The sequence below is a fragment of the Peromyscus eremicus genome, chromosome 4, assembly GCF_949786415.1.
Source record: "Peromyscus eremicus chromosome 4, PerEre_H2_v1, whole genome shotgun sequence".
Taxonomy (NCBI): domain Eukaryota; kingdom Metazoa; phylum Chordata; class Mammalia; order Rodentia; family Cricetidae; genus Peromyscus; species Peromyscus eremicus.
Genome location: NC_081419.1, coordinates 76,697,422 through 76,721,883, shown reverse-complemented (window position 1 = coordinate 76,721,883; position 24,462 = coordinate 76,697,422). Strand labels below are relative to the sequence as shown.

At 47.5% G+C, this 24,462-nt stretch overlaps 1 protein-coding gene across 4 annotated transcripts in view; it reads left to right on the top strand.

Moving 5' to 3' along the window:
- The window catches only part of Ldlrad3 (low density lipoprotein receptor class A domain containing 3), a 244,242-nt gene that overhangs the window by 130,520 nt on the left and 89,260 nt on the right, over positions 1 to 24,462 (top strand). For 3 of the 4 annotated variants that reach the window (XM_059261002.1, XM_059261000.1, XM_059261003.1), the window contains exon 4: positions 1,564 to 1,698. In XM_059261002.1, the coding sequence (XP_059116985.1) occupies positions 1,564 to 1,698 (135 nt within the window). The remainder of the gene's footprint in view (positions 1 to 1,563; positions 1,699 to 24,462) is intronic. The other variant, XM_059261001.1, reaches the window with a different exon arrangement.

Below are 24,462 nucleotides of genomic sequence, written 5' to 3'. Positions count from 1 at the left end.
TTTAATCCTAGCACTCTGCATCATGTCAGATGTGGACATTTTCTTGTCTGTCTCTTATGATGCTGAAATTAATGCAGAAGGACTGACGCAATGGGCCTGCTACTGCCACAGCCTTAGAACAGTGCTGGTTAGCCTAGAAGAACAGCACACCTGGTCACCCTCTGCACTCGTCCTTGTGTGCTTTTAATAATTTTAGAGCATTGGGCCACACATTGCTGTTTCCACTGGATCTCATAAGATTATGGAGCTGATCCTCACTACAGAGAAAGCAGCCGAGGGTTGGGATTAGTTATTGTTTGTTTGCTTTTAAATAAGGTCTACTATATAGACCCGCTTGCCTTGAACTCACAGAGATCCACCTGCCTGTGGCCCTGGAGTATTAGAATTGAATTGAAGGTGTGAGCCACCACACACAGCAACTAGAAACACTTCTACTCAGCCACATCACTGATTGGAAACAGGGCCTTGTCCCCATTGTCGTGCATGGATGGGGAAGCAAGACCAACTACTGTAGAATACTGTTTTCCTGGGGAGATTGGGTCCGTGCTCTTCACTAGTTTTGTGTCTGCCTCATATGGTGCAGTTGGCATCCCTTTCCTGGTGCCCAGCACTGTGATTTCTTTTAAAGTCCCTGTAAGGGCCTTGAACAGGTGCCCCAGGGAGGTGCTACTCAAGAGAGAGTCCCTGCATAAATTCAGGAAGAAATGAAGGCCGTCGCTATGCTAGTAGGCCCGGAAGAATGAAGAGTCTGATCTACAGACAAGGCATCAGAGGGACTGTGGCAATAGCTCAGTTAGTGAAGTACTTTCCACACGGGCTTAGCAACCTAAGCAGATCTGCAGCATCCACTCACTTGTACGCATGGTTGCTGATCTGTATTCTCAGCCCTGTGAAGTGGGGATGGGGTAGAGACAGGAAGAACTCCTGAACTTGCTGCCTCACTCATCTAGCTAATCGATAAGCTCCGGTTCCAGTGTGAGACCCTGCCTCAAAAATAAGGTGGAGAACAAGTAAGGAAGACGCCTACTGTTGACCTCAGGACTCTGCCCACATGCACATACACAGATGCGCGCGCACACACACACACACACACACACACACACACACACACACACACACTATTTTTTAAAGCTAGAAGGAGGGAGAAGATGTGAGAACTGCTCATAGCTCATTAATCTCATCAGCTGGTCCCCAAGTTGACTGCTGCTTCTGCCTCTGCTGTTCTCCTGTGTCTTCTGTCACCAGCCATCCCCTGTAGACTCCACAAATAAAGTCCATGAGTTCTAAGCTCTGCCTCAGATTCAACATAGGGTTGACTGTTTAGAGGAGGCTTTGACCTCCGGCTGTGTTGGTATGGTCACAGGACACTATAACAGTGACATGGAAAAGGGTTTAGAAGGGGACAAAATAAAGCTTATCTTGTCCAGGTCATAGGCTGGCCAGTCTCTGGGATGGACTATGCACATAACCTGACCCTGTTGCTCCTCTGACTAGAGAAGTCTCCTGGGTCCTCAAGGGGATAAGCTGGGCTCCCTGATGATCCACTGTGTTCTCTCCCCACAGCAGCAAACCCCCTGCTCTGCTCCACCGCCCGCTACCACTGCAGGAATGGCCTGTGCATTGACAAGAGCTTCATCTGCGACGGACAGAATAACTGCCAAGACAATAGTGATGAGGAGAGCTGCGAGAGTTCCCTAGGTGGGTGCTGCTCTACCCCCACTCCCAAAAAAAAGGCGATTGGACACAGAGGTCAGGTGTGGGAGGGAAGAGACGAGCAGCCACATCCTCTTCCTAAGAGCAACTGTGGTGACTTTTGTACTTACCTTCATCCTGAGTGTTGTGTAGTCTTGAAGACATTGTGCCTGCCTTTTTGACTTTGGTATCCTTCTTATGTTGAACACTACATATGCGTTTCTTCTATGGTCGTCCTTGGTTGTATTACATGCCTACCGAATTGCTTTGCTGTGGTTTTCCGTGTTGTAGTGTTGTTGAGAGTCATGTGAGTCATTTCCCTCCGTCCCTCTTTAGGATGAATTCTGCCGAATGAGATGCCTGCACCAGTCATGACCACATTTCTCCACACAGCTGGCTGAAATTTTCTCTTTGGTTTCGCTGCTGTGCCTGTCAGGTCTACCCTGGCAGCTCAGTCACATTCACAGTTGCTCTGGTTTTTGCTTTTTTTTCTTCTCATTTTTGTTAACTTAGTAGTCATGAAATGATCGCCTTCCCAAACACTGTCATCTGTGTGTCTGATTGTGAGGAGCACTAGCGCCCCCAGCGCCCCCTGGCGTCTGCTCACTGCTTGGTTCCCTCTTGTGTGGATTGCCAGTGCGTATAAACGCTCTTGACTTGGGAGTTTTTGTGGAAACTGAAGGCTGCGGCTGAAAGCTGGGAGAGGAAGGACACTGAAGGATAAGGTCCCTCCTTCCTGTCAGGACTCACGGGATCTCATTCAGTGAACATGTCCTTTCGTCCATCCTTCCTTCCTTCCCTTCCTTTCTTTCTTCCTTCCCTTCCTTACCTTCCTTCCTTCCTTCCTTCCTTCCTGTCCTCCCTTGAGTGCTCATTCTCTCTGTGTCTCTGTGTCTCTGTCTCTGTGTCTCTGTCTCTGTCTCTCTGTCTCTGTCTCTCTCTCTGTCTCTCTCTCTGTCTCTCTCTCTGTCTCTCTCTCTCTGTCTCTCTCTCTCTCTCTCTCTCTGTCTCTCTCTCTGTCTCTCTGTCTCTGTCTCTCTGTCTCTGTCTCTCTCTCTCTCTCTCTCTCTCTCTCTCTCTCTCTCTCTCTCGTATGCCAAGGCTGTCCTCAGAACTTACTGCACACCCGAGGGTGACCTGGAACCTTCCTCCTCGCGTCCCTGGTTCTGGGATTACAGGCATAAGCCACTCACTGTACCTGGTTTTCCTTCCTGCTGAGGATGCAACCCTGGGCTTCACGCATGCTAAGCAAATATTCCACCAACTGACCTGCATCCCCAGCTCCCAACATGTGTTTCTTCAGTGATGACAACAAAGTACAAAGCTTTTTAAGTGTGCATCTGTTTTAAGATATCCTGAAGAACAAGTGTTTCTAATGTTACAAATTGGTTCTATTTGTATGTGATCTCTCCTTCTTTCCATTAATAGTGTTATGTGACTACAATTCCCCCAGATTGTTGCTTGTTGGTGGAGCTCATTTGTTTGTCCGTGTTCTCCTGAGTGGGCATGTTTGTAGATTTAATAAAACTACAAGACAAGCAAGAGGTTTAACTGCTTGTAATATGTTTGGAGGTGGACATAGGTGGGGAAAGTTCCTGGAGGACAAAGATAGGTTATTTTCAAGGTCCTAGCTTTTATTTTGGTTGCTGTTTATTATGTCATTATAAGTGCGCGAATGAGTGAGCAAATGAGCCATCCTCACATCACCAGTGGGATGTGGACCGAGCAGGAATGAAGACCTCTAAAGTCTGTAGGACTGAGGGCCATAGAGAAGGGAAAACATGCGTCAGAACAAGCCTTGCCAGAATCTGCAGGAAGGACTCAGTGGGACGAGTGGTGGGAGAAGTGGAAGGTTCTTTTGTGGAAAACTTGCTTGGGTGTGTTCTTCATCGGTGCTACAGTAAGAGTACGTGTGCAGCCAGCCGCCGCAGCCACTGCCACGTGTGGGGACTCCTGGAATGCAGGCCCCGGGGCCCCACTGCAGAACGACCCTATCAAGTTGTGTTTTAATACCGTGCTGGGTGGTTCTAATGCCCCAATCTTAGAGCAACTTCTCTGACCTAGCCCTAACCTCAGAGAGAGTTTGAGCTCACCATTTACCTAAGAAATTTAAATTACTATGTGTGGCTATCCTTCACAAAGTCAAATTTTTATAAAGGAAAACATGTTGAGGTAGAGCCAGTGTCAAATGCCAACGGGGAATGGCAGTCCCCGAGCTGAGTAAATACCCTGACAGGAGGTGTGGAGGATATTTTCCTGTGAAGACTTTCTTGCCTAGTTTCTGGTGTTCTTATGTATCTTAGCCTCACTTGTGCCTGAGTGTTTTCATGAAAAGGACTTCAGATCGAAGCTTTGAGTGAGGGATACTGATTTGTTTGGGCCATTGTTTTGCGTTCTACTGGGTGGTCATGTTGGAAAACCCCTTCTCCAGTTTCCTGTGCTGTTTTACTGACTGAGTTATTGTTTATCCCTCAGAGGGATGGCTGGTGACCCCCCGGCTATCTGGCTGAAGTTGGTGCTGTTAAATTCCGCTTCTTTTTTTCTGTTTCACTCCCACAGACACAAAGATTTGAGAAATAGTTGATGGTGCACCCAAGCTTTGCCTTTGGCTTCGGACATGATGGCTGTTGTGGTTTGTTTTGATTGTCAGTCTACCGTGGTGGATTCTGTCCCTCTGGGACTGTGAGCCAAAACAAACCTTTCTCTCTTAAGTAGCTTTGGTCAGAGCATTTTGTCATAGCAGTAGAAAAGTAATTAAGACACCCTGCCTCCCCCAGGACATGTGTGAAGTCACTCAGTATCAAATTAAAGACTTTGAACCATGTTGGTACAATCCTTCCCCCCCCCCCCCCCCCGTGTACCCTCCCCCAAAAAAACATACAGGAAAAGAAAAAGGAAAAAGGTATGGTGACAGACAAATAACACAGTGACCTAACTTTTGAGGGACACTGCACATAGAGCTGTCTTCCCTTCTAAGTCACTACCTAAATGACATCAGGGGATGAGTAGCACCTTCATGTGAGGTAACCATTGTGCTGGGAATCTTTCCTATCTACCAAGGTGTGGAAGGTGTGTCCCTTTTGCCTTTCCAATCCCAGGCGTCCTAACTAGTAGCCCAGTGCCTCACCCATAATGGGGTCCATAAGTGTTGACAAATGAGGAAAAAATCTATGTGGTTACCTGTGCTTATCTTGCACTCTGTGGTATCACACCGTGTCTTTGTTTCGGTGTGTGAATGAAAGTACCCGCAGTTTATTAAAGTCACGAGAAGTACTGGTGTCATGTATTCACTAGGAAAGTTCCTGCCATTCCCTCTTAAGGACTGTGTCCCAAAGTAAGCACAAGATATGAGTAAGTCTTAGAGGTGAGTCCCATTGGCCAGCCTGTGTTTCTACATCCCTCCTGAGGTGTCTCTCTCCCTGCATCAAATAATAGTGTAGTATTCAAGGGTCCACTTTGTAGCCTCTAAATGTGAACTGCTTGCTAACCTTGCTGCATGCCTAATGGATGCCAGTCCTGTGAGAAAATCTTCCCTGTACTGGGCTGTTGAGAGACAGGGCTGCATGCAGTGTCTTCCTAAAGCATCTCAAAGGCTTCTTCACTGGACAGAATGTACACTCATGCCTCATGGGATTCTCAGCGCTTTTCAGTGCGCCAGGTACTCAGCTCAGCGTCTCTACATGTGAGCTCACCCCCTGGGCTCCCTAGCCTTTGAAAAGTCCTTTGCTTTCAGTTGATGTGAGAAAAGAAAGAGAGGTTTTACAGTGTTTATTTGGAAGAAGTGAATAAAACTGGCTTCAAGGCAAGGACATGAGTTGTTCAAAATACTTTCCTCCTCATCTGAGTAGGTGGAAATCAGCCTCCATCCACTGTGGATCCTCTCTGAAACCGTCAACACAGTCTGCTAGGACCTGGGTGGGACCCAGGGGAGACAGTGGGAGTGTGTTGCAGCATGCTGTGTGTGATGCGTTAGAGACTTTGTGGTGGGCTCAGAGTTTATCAGGGCTTCACTGATCTGCAACATCACCTGCAGAAGATCCTTTCTGAAGGATAGCTTTGGGACAGCCTCACTGTGGCTATCCTATGCTTTGGAACTAGGATGCTGTGTATCTTAGATGTAGCAGCTGCCGTGCATATGGTGGTGAACACCATTCTAATGACCTTGAAAATGCTACCAGAATGTGGCTTTGGTGTCTACTGATGGCACTGCCTGACACTCATGCCTGTGTGTAATCCCACCTTTTTGTAAATCATCTGGATTGTTTGGCTAGTTCCTTCTCTCTTTCTCTGTCTTCTCCCTTTCTCTTGTTCTCTCTCTGTCTTTGTCTCTCTCCTCTCTGTCTCTCTCTCCTCTCTCTCTCTCTCTCTCTCTCTCTCTCTCTCTCTCTCTCTCTCTCTCTCCCCTTTGAAAAAATGCTTAAAATTTACTATCTTAACTTTTGAAAAGTACTTTAACCTTTTAAAGTTCAGTGGCAGAAATTACTTTTCCATTATGAAACCAATTGCTAGGACTTTTACATCTTGAAATTCTGAACGTATTTGAGAAACAAAGGGGAAAAAATATTCTCTACTCCAGCCCATAACCCTGGTAACCACTTTTCTACTTTCTCTTGATTAACTTGGTAGTTTCAGGTGTTTGTATAAGTAGAATCACATGACATTTGTCCTTTTTGTGACCACTTAGTTCATTTAGCATGTCATCAAGGTTCATCTATTTTATAGCATGGATGGCTGTTTCCTTCCTTTTTATTGATATACCACATTTGATTTCTCTCTTGGTAAACACTTGGGATACTCCCACCTTTTGACTATTGTGAATAATGCTGTGTGAACGGATCTACAAATTAGAACCTGCTTTTAACGAGAGAAATGCAGGAACGTGGCGGGGTTCCATTTCCGGGCTTAGGTCATGAGCGCCCCTTCCCTCTTACTGGGTCCTGTTTTCTCCGATGAAAACTTTTTCATGTTGTCAGCTGCAGCTGCACAGGCTCCTGTGGCAGGGAGCTGAGGCAGGACTCTACCTAAAGCCAGCAAGGAACTGAGGTCTACCAGCCGCTGAGCTCAGAAGTGAGGCTGGAGGGGGAGCCTCCCCTGTGAAACCTCAGTTGTAGCCTTGCAGGGGACCCCAAGGTGTTAGTTACCTTGTACACAGAGTCCCTCTCAAGGAGACTCTTGTGATTAGTGTTCCAGTCCCAGGACTTGGTGATCAGTTTTGAAAGGGGCCCACACAGGACTTTATAGGAACTGCCCATGCTGGAATTCAAGCTTGGCCTCAGGGACCTTTGTCTACATCCTCCTTATGTTGTCCTGCTCTGTTCTCACAACTCCACCCTCACCCCAGGAGCCTGAGCTCTTGCCTCCTCCTTCTGGATGAAGAGCTAAAGACTACTTAGGCCAAGTGCGTATGCAAGCAAGTAGGGAACCGAGGTGTGAACTTGAGTAGAGACTTGCTCCTCACCCTGACCACCTCCACCCCCCTGTCACCTCTACCTTGTGGTACTCTAGAACTCCAGGAAGCAGTCTAGCTCCAGGTGCAGTGAGCTAAAAGGGGAGGGAGAACTGTGAAATGGGAATGTTCCTCCTCTTGGTGCTCACGTGTCTGCTCAGTAAAGGAGTACCTCGCTGCTGGGCTTCCCACCCCCTATAGCATTTTTGAGGTGAGTTCTGCCTAGGGAGACACCCCAGCAGGGAGCTAGTGGGCGAGTTTCGCACCTGGCAGAACATCTTTATTTTCTTGCTGTGCCCTGGTGATAAGGCTTCAGGAGAATGGAAGGCTGTTTGAGGCTTGGCACCTCACCAGAAGCCAGCAATGACAGCTTTGTGCTGTTTCTTCTGCAGGTGTGGTGTGTGTGTGTGTGTGTGTGTGCACACGCACGTGTGTGTGTGTGATGTGTACATGCATGCATCAGGGAAGGTGTGTGTGTGTGTGTGAGAGAGAGAGAGAGAGAGAGAGAGAGAGAGGAGAGAGAGAGTTGGAGCTTGGAATTTGAGTGTTAGCATTTTGCAACTTGCACATTTCTCTCAGTCGATATGTGATGGGGAACCTGTCAGGTTCCAGGCCTGCAAGCATACTGGGATCTTGCTCTCTTGTTGAATTATGGCTTTTTCTCCTCAAAATTCATTTTTCAAAATCCAGACCCTGCCTGCAGTTCCATGGAATATGGCCATAGTTAAGAATAGGATCATTGAAGATATAATTAGTTAGGATGAGGTCCCTTTAGGTTAGGGTGGGCCTCTGATACGACTAGTGTCCTTATAGTAAGGGAATTTAGGTGTCAGACATACACACAGGGAGAACGTTGCAGGACATGAAAGCAGAACAGGAGGATGCTTGCTGCAGAGATGGCCACGAAACCAGAAGCCAGAAGGACGTGGAGCAGACTGTGCTCACAGCCTTCAGAGGAGCCCCTTCTCCAGCACCTTAACTTTGGGTTTCTAATTTCCACACTGTGCCACAGTAGATTTCTACTGTTGAACACCTCACCCACAAGTCAGTGCTACCATTAGGACAGTCCTACCCGGCTCCTGCCGAAGTGGCCCCTCACTAACGCACAGCCACACCCTTTATGGGACACCAGAACTGGTAACAGATGTGAAGGGCTGGAGAGCCATCAAAGTGGACAGACCAAGTAACATGACCCAAGGGAGACAGGGGAGGACTGGGGCTACTGAGAAGAACCCTCTGGGGAGAGAGCTGGTCTGCCTCTGTGGGGGGTGGTATGGCCATGATGGATTTGAAGGATACCTCTCAACCTGTATTTCAAGAGACGCGTTTCCTATACCTGTACCCCCCTTAGCTCCTAGCTCCTTAGCTCTGTCCCCAAGTGGCTCTGGAACTGGAGTTGGTGGAGGTGGAACCTCTGCCCAAAGCCACTCCCCTCTTGTTTTCTTACCCCCTCTATGCCTATTCTAGTTTCTTTTCTGTTACTGTGATAAGCACAACTTAGCAGAAGAAAGGGTTTATTTTATTTCATCTTATATTTCCAAGTCTATCTTTGAGGGAAACCAGGACAGGAGGCATGCTGCTTGCTGGTTCCCTCTCTGGCTTGTTCTCTGGCTCATGCTTACCTAGCTTTCTTATATAGCCTAGGATCACGTGCCTAAGGATGGTGCCACCCACAGTGGGCTGAGCCCTCCTGTATCAGTGAACAATTAAGACAATCCCCACAGACATGTTCACAGGCCATTATAATCTAGAGGATTCCCCAACCAAAGCTTTTCACTGAGATAAGTGTAGGCTCTGTCACGTTGACAATACCTCAGTCAATCTGTCTTTGTGGGGCCCTGATACATTACTGGAGCCTGTGCTTATAGGGAATATGTTTATGGCTAGTTGATAGAACCAAGGAGAAAGTGTCTTGGTGGCATCTGGTCACCATATCCAGCTACCACTGCTAACTCTGTGGATTCTGTGCTTTTTTACAAACATTTATGGTTCATGGAAAGAATTGTTACTTAGCTAATGCTGAACTTTAGAATGTGGTCTTCCCCCATGGGCCCCCTCCGCTGTCTACTGTGTAGTGGATTGGATTACCGTTCTCAGTTCTTTGCTCTCTGGACCCTTTTCACTGTACTGGCAGAATGACTGGCCCAAGAAAATGCCTCTGCTCATGAGTCTCAGGCTTCCTTTGACCAGTGGAATGTTGGCTGACATAAGGAGACCCAAGGCATGCAGTGTGCTTACTAAAGTGCAGGGTTCCTGTGCTGGCCAGTCTTATGTCAACTTGACACAAGCTGGAGTCACCTGAAAGGAAGGAACCTCTGTAACTCGAGTTTTCCTGCCTGGCCCACAGTCAGGACAAATCTCTGTCACCCTCCAGTCCCACAGCCTCTCAGACCCAACCAAGTAAACACAGAGACTTATATTGCTTACAAACTGTATGGCCGTGCCAGGCTTCTTGCTAACTGTTCTTATATCTTAAATTAATCTATTTCTATAAATCTATACCTTGCCACATGGCTCGTGGCTTACCGGCATCTTCACATGCTGCTTGTCATGGTGGTGGCTGGCAGTGTCTCCTTCCTCCGCCTTCTACTTCCCAGAATTCTCCTCTCTCCTTGTCCCACCAATACTTCCTGCTTGGCCACTGGCCAATCAGTGTTTTATTTATACAGAATGATATCCACAGCAAACCTCAATTGAGAAAATGCTTCCATAAGATCCATCTGTGAGGCATTTTCTTAATTAGTGATTGGTGGGGGAGGGTTCAACCCATTGTGAGTGGTACCATCTCTGGGCTGGTAGTCTTGGGTTCTATAAAAAAGCAGGCTGAACAAGCCATGAGGAGCAAGTCAGAAGCAGCACCCCTCCATGGCCTCTGCATCAGCTCCTGCCTCTGGGTTCCTGCCCTGCTTGAGTTCCTGCCCTGATTTCTTTTGGTGACGAACAGTGATGTGGAAATGTAAGCCGAATAAACCCTTTCCTCCCAACTTGCTTTTTGGTCATGATGTTTCATTGCGGCAGTTCCTTGCATTTCAGTGGTCTCCAGACTATTAGAACCTCACCCCAAAATGAAAACAGAGAAAATAGTTGTGTGGGCTTGAGGTAGGCCAGAGTATCTGTCACCCTGGTAGAAGTGTGTGGGCCTGAGGCAGGCCAGAGTGTCAGCTGGTGGAAGTGTGTGGGCCTGAGGCAGGCCAGAGTGTCACACTAGTGGAAGTGTGTGGGCCTGAGGCTGTTCACTTCATGGCAGCAGGAAACAGAAGGATGACAGAACAGAGCTAAGTTACACCTTTCACAGGCATGCTACTGGAGGCACACTTTCTCCAATTAACCCCCACCTGCACCCTCACCCCCACAAGCACCTTCATCCCCACCTGCACCCACACCCCCACCTGCACCCACACAGTCTCACTGTTCAACCTGGTTAGCTCAGAGCTCTCATGATCTAGTCCTCTCTAGAAATGCCCCCATAGGCATGCCCAGTGGTATGCTGTGGGAACTCTCACTGTCCCTTAGACCGTCAGATTGGTAGTCAAGATTTAACTATCATGTGAGGGTGTTAACAGTTGAGCCACTATTTTTAGGGAGGAAGTAAAATCAGAATCAACAAGGCATAGTGACAAAGTGAACAAGGGCATCAAAAAGGAAGGTGGGCTGTGCGGACCACTGCAGGGACAGTAGTTTGGGGGACTTGAGGCCCTGTGAGGAACTGGCCAGTTGTGCTTGCTTTCTGCTTTGCGGCCTCAAGCCGCGCACCAGTCCACATCATTGAGAGGAAAAAGCATGTATGGTTTGGAAGACCTTTGCTGTCTGTCACTAAACACATCCAAGCGACAGAGCCACTAAAGATAACTACTAGACATGTAGTAGAGACCTTGGGATGGGGGAGCTGCTCATTTTAGCCTAGTTCTTCTAAGTAGGGATGGCAAAGAGATCACTACAAAGAAAAATCTAGGTTAATATATGACCCAGAGTGTCACACAACCTGGGATTTGACGGGTGGATGTTGTTTGTCCTAAGACTGTGGCTATCCAGTGATGTCAAGAACTTCCTTCGAGGGGTCCTAAGGAAAAGTCATCCCTTAAAGACTTCACTCAGCTTTAGTTGGTGAAGACTGCTGGAGGTCCATTTAGCAAGAGAAATAAGAAAGCTGTTTTTTTTTCCCCCTTCTGCTTTTAATTTAAGAATTTGAAATCCCAGCTGGGCTGGGAAAGACAGAAAATGCTGACTTCATTGGAAGAAACAGAAGGAGGCTGGGAGCGGCTGATTGCCGCTTTTCTGTACCCGTGGGCTTTTCTTCGTGGTAATTGAGTGTTTGCATCCGAATTGTCCTTCCCTTTAACCACTGCAGCAGGAGTTTGAAGATTTCTGAAACACCCCTCATTTGGAAGCAAATCAGACCGATTCTGCACTCATGGCAGTAATTGCTTCCTGGTCTCTTACCCACAGTGATAATCTGCTGAGCTGCTGCCGAAGTCTCCCCATGCCTATCTTGCACAAGCCCTGGCCTCTCTCCTCCTTCTGGTCCCTGGGGAATGGGAGAGGCTAACCTAGACATTTGCAGAGTGTGCCTTGTCTGAGTGGAAGGACCAGGTTTCAGGGAAGTGGGGTCACCTGTTCAATTGACTGCTTCTCTCTCTCTCTCTGAGTCTGCTCTGCAGGTTCTCACAGCCCGGGACAGCTGTGTTACTGGAGGATGCAAGAACATCTCCATCCATAGACTGATTGTGACCCTCAACTTGCTGACTCCATCAACACTCTCCTCTGTTGACCCTTCCTAGCACTCATTCCTACATCATATTTGTATTGTCTGAGACTGACCAGCCCTCCCAGCACTGGAGGAAATTCAAAGCCAGATCAGATCAAAGTTGCTCACAGTTTTGCAATGGAGAAACATAATCCTCTCCTGATAATTACCCTAAAGTGTGATAAATGTTGTAACAGAGAATGAACCGACCTCTGGGAAAGCAGCGGGCAGGCATAGGATGGCAGGATTTTTTTGGCAGTGTATGGTGAAACTTCTGAGAAATGAAATCTTTGCCCAGTGAGGATAAATAAAAGTGGATACAGATACATATGTGGGGCTGGGCCTCTAGACAAATGGAAGAATATATCCAGAGACAGAACTTATGTGGCTGAGGACATGGCTCAATGTGTAAGAACTCTTGGTCTGCAAGCATGAAGACCCAAGTCTGAATCCCAGCACTCACATAAAAAGCTTGGCATGGCTGCCAGTGAGACAGTCTGCCCTCATCACGTTCCAAAAGGTGCTCCAGCAGGTGCTCCAACAGTTCCTATTTCCCAGACCTCAGACCAGAAGCCACAAGGGGGAAGACCACGTAGTCTTGAAGGCAGTGACCAAGGGGTTGCACACACACTTTTGGTGACCTGAACCTAGTCACGTGATCACACCTAAGCTGCAAGGGAAGCAGGAAAATCTTTCCTTTCTCACAGTGCCTAGCCCAAACTCAAGAATTCATATCAGGAAAAGGATAAATACTGGAAATTATTTAATCCCAGAATCTGCTGCACACCATTTTTAACTTGAACCAATAGTTCAAAGATTAATTTGGGGAAACAACATGTCCACAGACTTTCGGGACAAGTATTGCTGCTCTGACTGGCATCAGTCCATTTAGCCTGAGAGACAACGCTCATGCACTTTTTCCTCTGAGGGTTCCCACAAGCCACCTGGGCCAGCGCTGGAGTACCCTGCAGTGCCAGCAGGCTGCAGTCCTGGCAGTGCCCTGGACACGCCCTGTGATGCTGACCCCTTTCAGCCACCCCAGATGTCAAGTCGAAGGTGTTTCCCATATTTGTTTCTTCCTCCATAAGCTAATTTGTTCTAAAGCTGTGGTGACCCTTGGAGAGCCATGCTTTTATCTTGGTTTTGGAACGGGACCAAGGTTTTAGTTCATCTTCAGATGACAGAAACCTGACTCTGGTTGTGCCTTTTTTTTTTTTTTTTTTTTTTGCACAGAGGTCAGCTGGCCCCCATTTAGGTCAGTTTGCATCTGAAGGACAGACACTTTGTCGTCCTCAGCTGATCTGTCAGACTGCTCTTTCCCAGGTGGCTCAGAACCTTTCATAGATTTTCCCTCAGCCTCACTCTGGTGTGCCAATGCCTGCCTGCTTCTCTTGAGGAACATGCTGTGGTTTGGGAGGAAGTGACTGGAGTGCATCCTTCTTCCCAGTGCAAGCCCCCACCTCATCGATGGTCCCTTCCCTTCTGTCTTTATTCCTGCCTGAGGCTGGCCCTCTTAAAGTGAGGTCACCAATTCTTTGGCACCTCTCCCTTTGGGAGTTGGAGCTGTGTCTCCTTTCCCAGAAACTGGCTCAGCTTTTGTGACACAGCAAAGTATGTCATGCTGAGACTCATGACACCCACTCACAGGATACAGGAGGCCGCAGGGCTTCTTAATCGGGACTGTGCTTTTGTCAGGCTTCCGTTGTCATATAAAGATGGTGGACAAGGCTGCCATGCTGTGAGGAAGCCCAAGCCAGTCTTCACAAAGCGTCCACAAGAGTTGCACGAAGAGAGAGATGCTTGTAGGGCCACTGGCACTTCAGCCTACTGCCAGTTCAGCTTCAACCACACTAGTCTGTCTGTCTGTCACAAAGCTTGAGGCTCCAAACAAGAGTGGACTTCACTCTGCAGAATTTTAAACCACAGAACCTGTGAGAGTTTACATGTCGTTGTTAGAAGCCCTTCAGTGTGAGATTGCTCAGTTGTACAGAAGTAGGTCATTAGAACCACACTCCATCAGAAAGCTACATCCCTAGACCACTGATATCTCTGCCTGGGTCGAGGACTGGTTAGAACTCACCCCTGCCATTTTACTTTCTCCACAGACCGCCATTTCCTGTTGGCTTCCTCAGATCACATCACTGAGCTCTCTCAAAGGGGGTGAGGCTGGGCACCTAGGCCGGGAAGGCTGCCCTCCGATCCTGCCCTGCCCTGTCTCATCTCGCAAAGCTCTTCTGGCCACATCCCCTAAGTGATGCCCTGCTCCTTCGCCACATGGTGTTTTTGACAGGAGCTGAGCCATAATGTCTAACTCGTTCTTTGTTGGCATGAGATGGAAACGGGAATGAGGTGTATTCTTCATGCCATCCCTGCACTAGGCAGGGAAGATGGCTCTGTTGAAGTTCCTCAACCAGTCTGACCCTCTTCAACACAAGACAACTATTGCCGGCCTCCAGGGCTGCTGAGAGGAAATGTGAGAGCAGCCTGCAGGCTGGTTAGCAGGCACTACCAAGTGTGGGTGTCATTCCCGTGAGCCACCAGGCCTCCTGTGTAACCAAGTGCCATTGAGCTCCAGCCTTAATGATCTTTGTAGAAACACCAAATTCAAAACAAGCTGCTGAGGTCACAGAGGACTGTGCCCTGGATGGGTGACAAAACCTTCTTCCATCCTGCTTCCCAGCAAGGATCCTGGGTCAGGCTTGGTTCCATCTGGCATCTTGCCTCATGGCCTTATGAAAGTGGAAACGACAGTGGAACATTCTAGGGTGTGAACACCCAGATGCAGCTAGAGATGGAGCACAGTGGGGCGGGGGTGGGGCGGGGTGGTAGACTGGTGTGGTAATTCCTCCAGATGTGTCCTGTGTCAGTTAGGGTACCAGGTGCATCTCGAGTTAACTTTTGTCCACTCAGCAAACCTCGTTGGGAGTTTGGCTTTTGGACTCATCACTGAACGGGAGAGGCACGTCCCTTCATCGTGTGCCTGTCTTGGTGGCTACCTGTTTGAAAGCCTCGTGTAAATCTTGATTAGTTTGGAGGAAGTTTCTTTATTCAGGAAGAGAAGATTTTGATTTGACAGTAATATTTTAGGTAAAAGCTGTCAGGATCTAGAAGAAAAAGGAATGAGGGAAAAATCTCTAGAATCCTGATCCATTCCAGACAATCACACTCTGAGACACGTGAAAGCGACACGTCACCTCAGGCTAATTTATGGCGTGTTTTCTATTAGAATTGCAAAGTCCTCACAGTTGGGAGGTGTTAAAATATGACTTCACATCATATTAAATACATACTATATTTAAACTGGGATGTGAAATGAAACGCGAAGCCAACTAGACTAATTTGCTGAATTCTAAACTAATCCTGGTTCCGCCTTTGACATCTTTTTGCTTCCGCAGTGTCCCTTGCTGGATTTCATTAAAGTGTTCAAATCAGAACCGTACCATGCGTTTTTGAAATTACTCAAGCATTCAGCACTCCTATAGATCTGAGACCTAATGGAGAGAAGCCATGGTGGCCTGTGACTGAGTTAGTTCTGCCATGGTGGCCTGTGACTGAGTTAGTTCTGCCATGGTGGCCTGTGACTGAGTTCTGCCATAGTGGCCTGTGACTGAGTTCTGCCATGGTGGCCTGTGACTGAGGTCTGCCATGGTGGCCTGTGACTGAGGTCTGCCATGGTGGCCATGCTTCAGTCAAGGGGAGTGTTAGCTAACTTCCTACCCCTGTGACTGACATCGGAAGGGAGGAGAGATTTATCTTGACTCATTGTCTCAGAGAGTTCAGTCCATAATCCTTTGGCCTCTTTCAGGTGGGCAGGCCATAGAGGCAGTGGGTAGCGGTGGCCAAGGAGAGCTGTTGACCTCTTAGTAGACTGAAAGCAGAGGAAAAGGGAGAGTCAAGGCCAAGGACACACTGTCACAGTAACTCTTTGTCCTCCACCAAGGCCCACGTCCTAATAGTTCCGTCCATTATGAATCCTTCTTGGATGAATTCTTTCATCAGGTCAAGATCCCTCATGACTCAATAGATTCTGGAGTCGCCTTCATAGATGCTTCTGGAGCTGTGCTTCCCTCATGCTTCCGTCCTGTGAGGATGCCAATCTAGACAAATTGGCAGTGTAGACGACTCATCCCAAGGGTACTTTCCGGTATGAGCAGAAATGCCCTTGACTGTAGTTGGCGTTTTTTTACTCTTTGGGAGCCCACCACCCAGCTCCCAAATAAATACACGGAGACTTATTCTTAGGAATGCCCGGCCTTAGCATGCCTTGTTTCTAGCCAGCTTTTCTAACTTAAATTATCCTGTTTCTCTTTAACTGCATTTTGCCTCTGGGCTTTTTACCTTTCTTTATCCTATATATCTTTCTTTCCTTCTTATTGTGTGGCTGGCTGGGTGGCTGGCCCCTGGTGTCCTCCTCTCCTTCTCCTTTTCCCATTCCTAGCTCTTCTCTTTCTTCTTTAACCTAGATTTCTCCTCCTATTTATTCTCTCTGCCTGGCAGCCCTGCCTATCCCTCTTCTGCCCAGCTAATAGCTGTTCAGCTCTTTATGAGACCCATCCGGTATTTTAGGCAGGCAAAATAATACAGCTTTACCGAGTTAGACAAATGCAACATAAAAGAATGCAACACATCTTTGCATCATTAAACAAATATCCCTCAACATAAACGAATTAACACATCTTAACCTAATAATCCACAACACTTGACAGTGGTGTTTTCTTCTTTATTGAACTTGCAGTTCTTGATCTTCCAGCCAAATTCATATGTTTCTACATATTTGTGTCCTTTTGGAAAAGACTTGAAAGGTGGAAATTGGTGTACTCAGAGTTTCTTGAGACAGCATTTGTTAAAGAAAAGGGTGGCATGGTCAGTTCTCAGGAGTGTTTGGTACCTGAGAGCAAGTTAGCTGGAAAAATCTTAGGATCAGGGAGGGGCAGGACAGTCACATGGCAGTTCTGCTGGTGAGTTTTTAACTACTGTGTTAGGGCTGGAGAGTGACTGGCATTTGTTGAATGGGGCCAGGGAGATAATTATGACTTTATTTCTATGTTGTGTGGTGTTTGCGACTTCTACTTATCTGTCCTGGTTTTGGTTTTATGTCAGCTGGACACAAGTTAGAGTCATCCAAAAGGAGGGAACCCCAATTGACAGAATACCTTCATAAGATCTGGCTGTGAAGCATTTTCTTAATCAGTGATTGGTGGAGGGCCCAGCCCATTGTGTGTGATGCCATCCCTGGCCTAGTGGTTCTGAATTCTATAAGGAAGCAGGCTGAGCAAGGAATGGGGGAGCAAGCTAGTAAGCAGCATCCCTCCATGGCCTCTGCATCATCTTCTGCCTCCAGGTTCCTGTCTTGTTTGAGTTCCTGTACTGACTTCCTTTGAGGATGAGCAGTAATATGGAAGTGTAAGCCAAATAAACCCTTTCCTCCCCAACTTGCTTTTTGGTCATGATGTTTCATCATAGCAATAGAAACCCCAACTAAGACATTGTTGCAGTGTTGGCAAGTTTCAGCTAATCTGCAGCATGCATCACTTTATTTTTTATTGCCAAGTAATATTCCATCATGTGGACAGTCCACTTTTGTCCATGTCCGACGGTCATTAACTTGTTCTACTTTTCAAGCTGTTGAAACAATGCTACTGTAAACACAGGTGTGCAGCTTTGGTATGGGGATTATAGGTGTTCATTTCTCTCAGGAATAACCCTAGGGGTAGAATTGCTGGACCATGTAGAAAATGTGTGTTCTGAATGATTACCAACCTGTTTTCTAAAGTGTCCACATCGCAGTGCACCGAGGTCCTGATTTCTCTGTGTCCTCACCTTCAGGTATGATTACCTGTTTGGGGACTTTGGTTGCTTGCTCATTCTGTGCAGCCAACCTCATGGTGTAAAATGGCGTCTCACTGTGGTCTCGGTTTGTTTTCCTGGTGGCTGGTGTTTAGGAGTTGATCATTCTCTAGTGTGCTTCTCGGCCGTTGATATGCTTTATATCTTTTTTATTTAGACAGGCTCTCATGTGGTGAACTCTGGCCTTGAACTAGCTGTGTGCGCAGGTTTACTTTGAACTCCTGATCTTCCTGCCTCCGGTTCTCAAGTGCTGGAATACAGACTTGTACCACCTAGTTTCTTTTGAGAAATGTCTATTCAGTCTTTGGCCCAATTTTATATTATTTACCTTTTTATTGTTGAAGTCCAAGAAAGTCTTTTATCAAATATATGACTTAAAAATGTTTCCTTTTGTCCTGTGAGTTTTTTGTTGTATCACTTTCTTAACAGTTATCACTTGCAGTAGAAAAATTTAAATTTTGATAAATCCAGTTCATAACTTTTTCTTTTGTTGCTTGTACTTTTGGTGCCTAATCCAGTCCTAATCCAAGGTGCCGAAGACTTACAGCTCTGTATTCTTTTTAAGACTTTATCATTTTACTCAGACCAATAGTGTATGCTTTCTTTCACATGCACAGTCTAGATTTGAGAAGTGTCTAAGACAAAAGAGTAGACAGTGGACCATCAGGAGGCTGAAGAGAGACAAAAGAGAGTATAGGTGTGAGTGCCATCAGAGTACATGGCAGACAGATCTCAAAATATTCTAAAAGACAAAGTAAGAGTGTTGTTTTAGCTCTTACGTGTAGGTATCTGAGCCGTCTTGAATTCATTCTTGTGTGTGGTGTGAATCAAGAAGTATCCTTTTGTGGGCTTTGGGTCCTATTCTCCTCTGTCCCTAAGCTGTCCTGGCATTATTGTCATCTTTGTCCTTCACAACACAGCACAGACTCTCTTCAGTGATATTTCTGGTCTGGAGACACATACACAGTTGTATGTGGCGGTCCCCTCCTCCTAGGGATTTATATCCAGTTAGGATAAGTGGGAAGCAAATTCTAAGGCAGACTGTGGGGTGAGGAGAAGGCATTCTTCCTTCCAACGGTCAGTTCCTTCCTCATCGCATGACCTCAGGTTGTCCACCAATGTCCTGTGGAGAGCTAATGGCTATCTCCTTCCCTGGGACAGTCACACGTGCCATCCAGAAGGCAGTGTTAGGTGGGCGGTGGGGATAATCATTGGAAACCATTGTGTGTACCGTGTTTTGAGTACTTCCCTTCACTGAAAATTCCCAGCGCCCCATGGGACAGTTACTGTTATTCACATTTACCAAGAAGAAAATGAAGCCAAGACATGTTAGCTATTAGTAACTTGTTTTGAGTTTATCATCTTATAGGTAAAGGGGATGGAGTTGAATCCAGATGTCCAGCTTAGGCGCTAGCTATGCTTCGAGATAATGAGTCTAAACTCCCAGCAGGGACCTGAATGTTTAGGCCCCCACCTCACTTTCAAAGGTTGAAATCTTAACCTCTGTGGTGTTAATATTGATTGTCTGTTTGGTAGGACCTGAAATCACCTGGGAGACAAGCCTTCTAGGCACACCTGTGACGCATTATTTAGATTAGGTTAGCCTCTGAGCATGCCTGTGAGAGGGAGTCTTGATTAGGTAGTTGAGAAGACCTATCCTAAATGAGGGCGGCTCCATTCCCTAGGCTTGACCTGAATTAATGGAGGAAGAGAGCTGAATACAAGCATTCGCTGTTCTCTGTTTGCTCACTGTTGGCTCAGACTAACCAGCTGCATCACGCTCCTGCCACGAGGACTTCCAGTTATGATGGATTGTATCCGCAAACTAGGAGCCAAAAGAAACCTTTTGTTCCTTGAATTGCTTTCATCTGGGTATTTTATCAAAGCAGTGAGACAAGTAGCTAATATACCCAAATATTATATTAGGAGGTAGATCTTTGGAAGTGATCGTACCATGGGAGTGGGCCCTTGTGAATAAGATTAGTACCCTTATAAAAGAGGCCCAAGGCCCTTTTCGTCTTGTGGTCGTATGAGAAGGACGTGCCTTTGGTGAACTAGGAGATGAACTAGGAAGTCTTCACCACGGGTCTGCCAGAGCCTTCACGTTGCGCGTCCCAGTCTCCAGAACTGTGAAAAATGAGTCTTCATTGTTTAAAAACCATACAGTTTATGCTGTTTTTTTCTGGCAACCTCGCCCAGCACATGGGCTGCCTACTTCACTGCCCTCTCCATAGTGCCCTGCATGAAGCTGGCACTTGATAACCCTTCATTGAATACAGAATTGGATGAGATGAACATTGACTAAAGGCGCAATCCAGACAGAACAGCAGCAGCCAAGGGGAGGGAGGATTGATTTATGGGAGAAAATTAGAGGAATGAAATCCACAGATAGAGTTTGCCTAAGTGAGAATGATGACGGCAGCCAGGGGCTCCGGGGAGAGGAATTGCTTAACATGGGAGCAGAGAGCGGGAGCAAGGGGTGGGGGAAGCCGCACCAAGGCTGGAATATAAATGGAGGCGCACAAGCTTGGGCTCCTGCCTGACTGTGTAGTTGGAAAATGAACTTCTACATGTAGACATAGAGGACAGAGGACGTCTTCCCCAGCCTGAAACAGTGTAGCTGCACAGCCCCCAGGGCTTGTTTTCCTCTGCTGTATGGTTTGGTATGTTTAGTAAACTATTATTCTTTTAAAAAAAAAAGGTGGTAAAACCCGGAAGTCAAAAGAAAGGATATGGGCAGCAGTAGATACTGTAAGTAAAGAGAATTTGGTGAGGTCTCAGAGGTGGTTTACACTATTTATCCAAGAATGGACAGCTTCTGTTTACACTTGGAGTGTTCAGTATCTGAAGCCTCCCTCACAGTGTTGAAAACAGATGGCCGCCTCCTTTTCAAGACTGAACAGGGCAGAAGAGCAGAAGTCATGACACCATCTCCCTCCAAACCTTACCTTCTGCCACTTGTAACCCATCAGAGAGAAAAGGATCATGGAAGCCACCGAGTCCTCGCCAGGCCTCACCATTAGCATTTCATACATACTGTAAGCTTCTAAGGAACCCATTCTTATCACTAAGACCCCTCTATTTATAGAGGACAAAAATGATCCTTAGGGACATGATGAGACTTGTGTAAAGCTGTTAGACAAATGGCAGAGCCAGGATTAAAACCTTCCTTTATGACTCACCCAAGCTCCCAGCTACTGCTGTGCAAGGTAGCAGCCCTGCACACCAGCATCTTGCAGCCTGGTCTGGGTGGGAAGGGCACAAACAGACAAGGACAGGCAAGGCTGTGTTGAAAGCAAGGGTTGGGGTCTCGCAGTGTGCAGAATCCACCTGGAGTTGGAGAGCAACTGCCAAGGCAATGGCGCTCATTGTGGTTGGCCAATGGAAAGGCCTCATACTATTACTGTGTTCATAACCAATGGACAAACAGTCCTATATATACGTCAGTCTCTCTCTTAAAAATGCGAGCTAGACTGTCCCGTCCTTCATTAGGACTCTCTGTGGAAAGAAGGATAAAGGAGCCTGGCCTGGCCATTGGGAATGTTCTGTAACATATCATTGCGGCCATCCATTGCAGTGTGGTGGCTGCTGCTTTTGAATATTGTTATTAAGCAAGAAGCATCTTAGATGCAGGTGGCCCAGCCCAGCCGTAACCTAGTGAGAGATGGATGGACAAACATTTCCTGTCCAGCTGCTAGCCTGCTTTCCCACCCACCCCACCCCATAGCAGGTGGGCAGACAATACATACGCAGCACATACCACTTGGTGCATACTTTCCCTTTCTGTTTACTGTTTTTAGTAAGGGTGGGGCTGCTGGGATGGAACTCAGGGCCTTGCACAAAGCAGGCAAGGGCTCTACACCTCGGACTCGTAGTCCCAGTGGGTGTTTTGTAGTGTGCTGCATCTGCCTGTTGAACCCAGTCTGTAGCTGGGCTTCTCTCTGCTGAAGTAGCTCCCGTCTGTAAGCCTGGCTCAGCTTCGGTGTGCTTCCATTGTTTCCACTTCATATCTGTCTCTCTCCATCTTTGTGAGTGACAGGTGAACACAGGGGCTCAAGAATAGTTGAAGTTTCTGCTCATACCGTATTCCACTGACCCCTTGAAAAGCTGTAGGGTGCCATGGCCAAGCTTGTGGGCACAGGATAGGGTGAGGAGTTGGAAGTAGTTTATAGTAGAATTGGGGGGTGGAGGAGCCTTTAGTGGGAAACACTGATCCATCAATCAGTTGTTGTACTATCTTCTAGGAGACCAGCCAGGTTGAGGCCCTGTTCTGTCCAGACACCTGACTGAGGGAGAGTCTGTGCCAGCCATCCAGCCTTCCCAGGCTGCTGAGGCTCTGGCTGAAGCGGGCATTGCCTTTTATCCGGCCTGCCTATAACTCATTATTTACATACTATAAAATAATGCTTAACTCTAAATTACCTCAGCCAGAGCCTCAAGTGAGGCTAGCTAGACCTTCACAGATGAAAGCAGACTAAATACAGTGGGGAGGGAGGAAGACAGCCACAAATAAAATGTCATGGAATGCCTAATGATAGAAGGTTATGCGGCAGCCTGGGTAATTGGGCCAAGTGGCTAATGGCAGCAGCTGCCAGGGTAAGCTGGTCTCCGGTTCTCTTTATGTGTTTATCTGCTGCCTGTCACCGTAATGGCCACAAGCAGTATTGATCACAGATTAATTTTGCCTCATTCCTTCTGTTTCTTGGCTCTCCCCTTACCAGTCTCACCTCCCCACATCAAATAGGCAGCTGGATGAATGTGTGGGGAAGCCTGGAGTGGGGTGGGGGCAGTCTGTCTACCAGGTAGCATAGAAGCGAACTCTTGCTGAGAGCCCGGCACAGTCTGAGGTCCATAACTAAATTATCTAATATGACAACCTTATGAGTTGAGTGTCACTATTGCTGTTGTACAGATGAGGCCCAGAGAGGTTTAGTAACCTGGTGGAAGCTACCCAGGTTGGGACAGCAGTGACTGTTACTTACTGGACTCTGCAAGGTGGTGTTTTGAGATCTCAGTACATGTCATGGAGTTTACACGTTTTTAAAAAATTATTTTGTGGCATTTGTATACATATGTGTATGTATGTTCATGTGCATTAATGTGGAGAAGAGAAGATGGCCATGAAATTCTTTGCACAAGAACACCATCCACCTTTGGTCTGGAGTTGACCTCTTAGGCCAGCCTGGCCAGTGAGCCCCAAGAGTCCTCCCATCTTTACCTTCCTATTTATGGCATTATAGACATGCACCAGCACACCCAGCTTTTTCATGTGGGTCCGGGAGACCGGAGTTAGGGCCTTGCTCTTGCAAAGCTAAGCCATTCCCTGGCCCCGTGTCTGTACTCTTTACTAAGAACTACGCAATGCCCTCTAGGTTCACTGCCCAGTAGTCTTCCGCCACATCTGGCCTCCAGAGCTTCCAGCCTGAAAATTTCCTGTTTCTTAGACATTCCAACCTCTTGCCATAGGCCCCTCCAGGTACTCTTACCCCTGCCCTGCTCGCCCGGGCCACACAGACTATCCTCTGTCACCCTGAACCTTCTGCAGGCACAGCTGTGTACCTCCTTGTTTTCCTTACTTGTGTGTCCCAGACCCCGAGACAGAGGCAGCAGAGAGCTCAGTGAATAAGCTACTGGAGCAACTGCCTGTGCCCAGATCCCAGCTCTGCTGCTTATGTTGACTGTGGGACCACAGGCAGGAGACTTCCTCTTTCTGTCCTCCGTTCCCCATCTGTAAAATAGAGATAAGCGCAAGGTTGCTAAGCAGTGAATTAACTAATACATGAAAGTACTCTCTGCACAGTGTGACACACGGCGAGCCCTGAGCAGATGGTAATTGCTATTACTGTCATCGTTAATAAGATTATTATTGTTAGCCCAGATTGGGTAGTCACTGACTATGGAAGAGGCAGACAAATCAACTTCTGTAAAAGGGGAAACAGTCTTCAGCTAGCCAATGGGGAGTGTAAGCTGTGCACCCAGCACCCTGCTCAGTGTGAGGCCGCTCCTTCTGGTGATACAGCAAGCACAGGGCTGTCACCTCTTCCTGGTACTGCTATGTAAAGTAAGCAGGTGTAGGAAGCCGCTTTTTGTGTCCACCTCTAGGGGCTTAGAGAGGTGTGCTGTGGGTAGAGAATGGTGTTTACCTACTAGGCACGTGATCCCCAGCCTCGTAGACCCTGTGGCTAGTGACTCCATGATCCTGTCTTCTCCAGTAGGCCCCAGTTGGTCTATGACAGAAAACCACTTCTCTTTTGAAGCAGAAGGAGGTGCCATAGCTTATGTTATGACCAACCAAAGACAAGCAAGGTCACTTTAGAGTATTGTGGAACCTAGTCAGTGTGCCCTGGGGTCACACACCACACCTCTCCTTGGCCTCACACACAGGATCATGTGGAACCTAGCCCTCCCTCTGCTCTCCAGAACCTTACAGGTTCTCTAGGAAGCCCCGTCCTCCACCTCTGCCCACCTTCCCCCCTTGCTCCTGTCCTGCTGGCCTAGAGCAGGAGCTTTGACACTGTGTTACTGCGAGGGGGAGATCTGCTCCTGGGCCCCCACCGGCCCTGTCTACCCTGCTTCCTGTTCCTAAATCAAGGCTGCCAGCAGAGCTTCTCTATAACCCAGTGGGGCCACACGATGTAGTCCCACTGGGCAGGTCTCTCACTGAAGACAAGAAGCTCTATGAAGGATCCCACCAGCCAGTGTCATCCCAGGGTCTCCCAGCATGTCCCAGTAC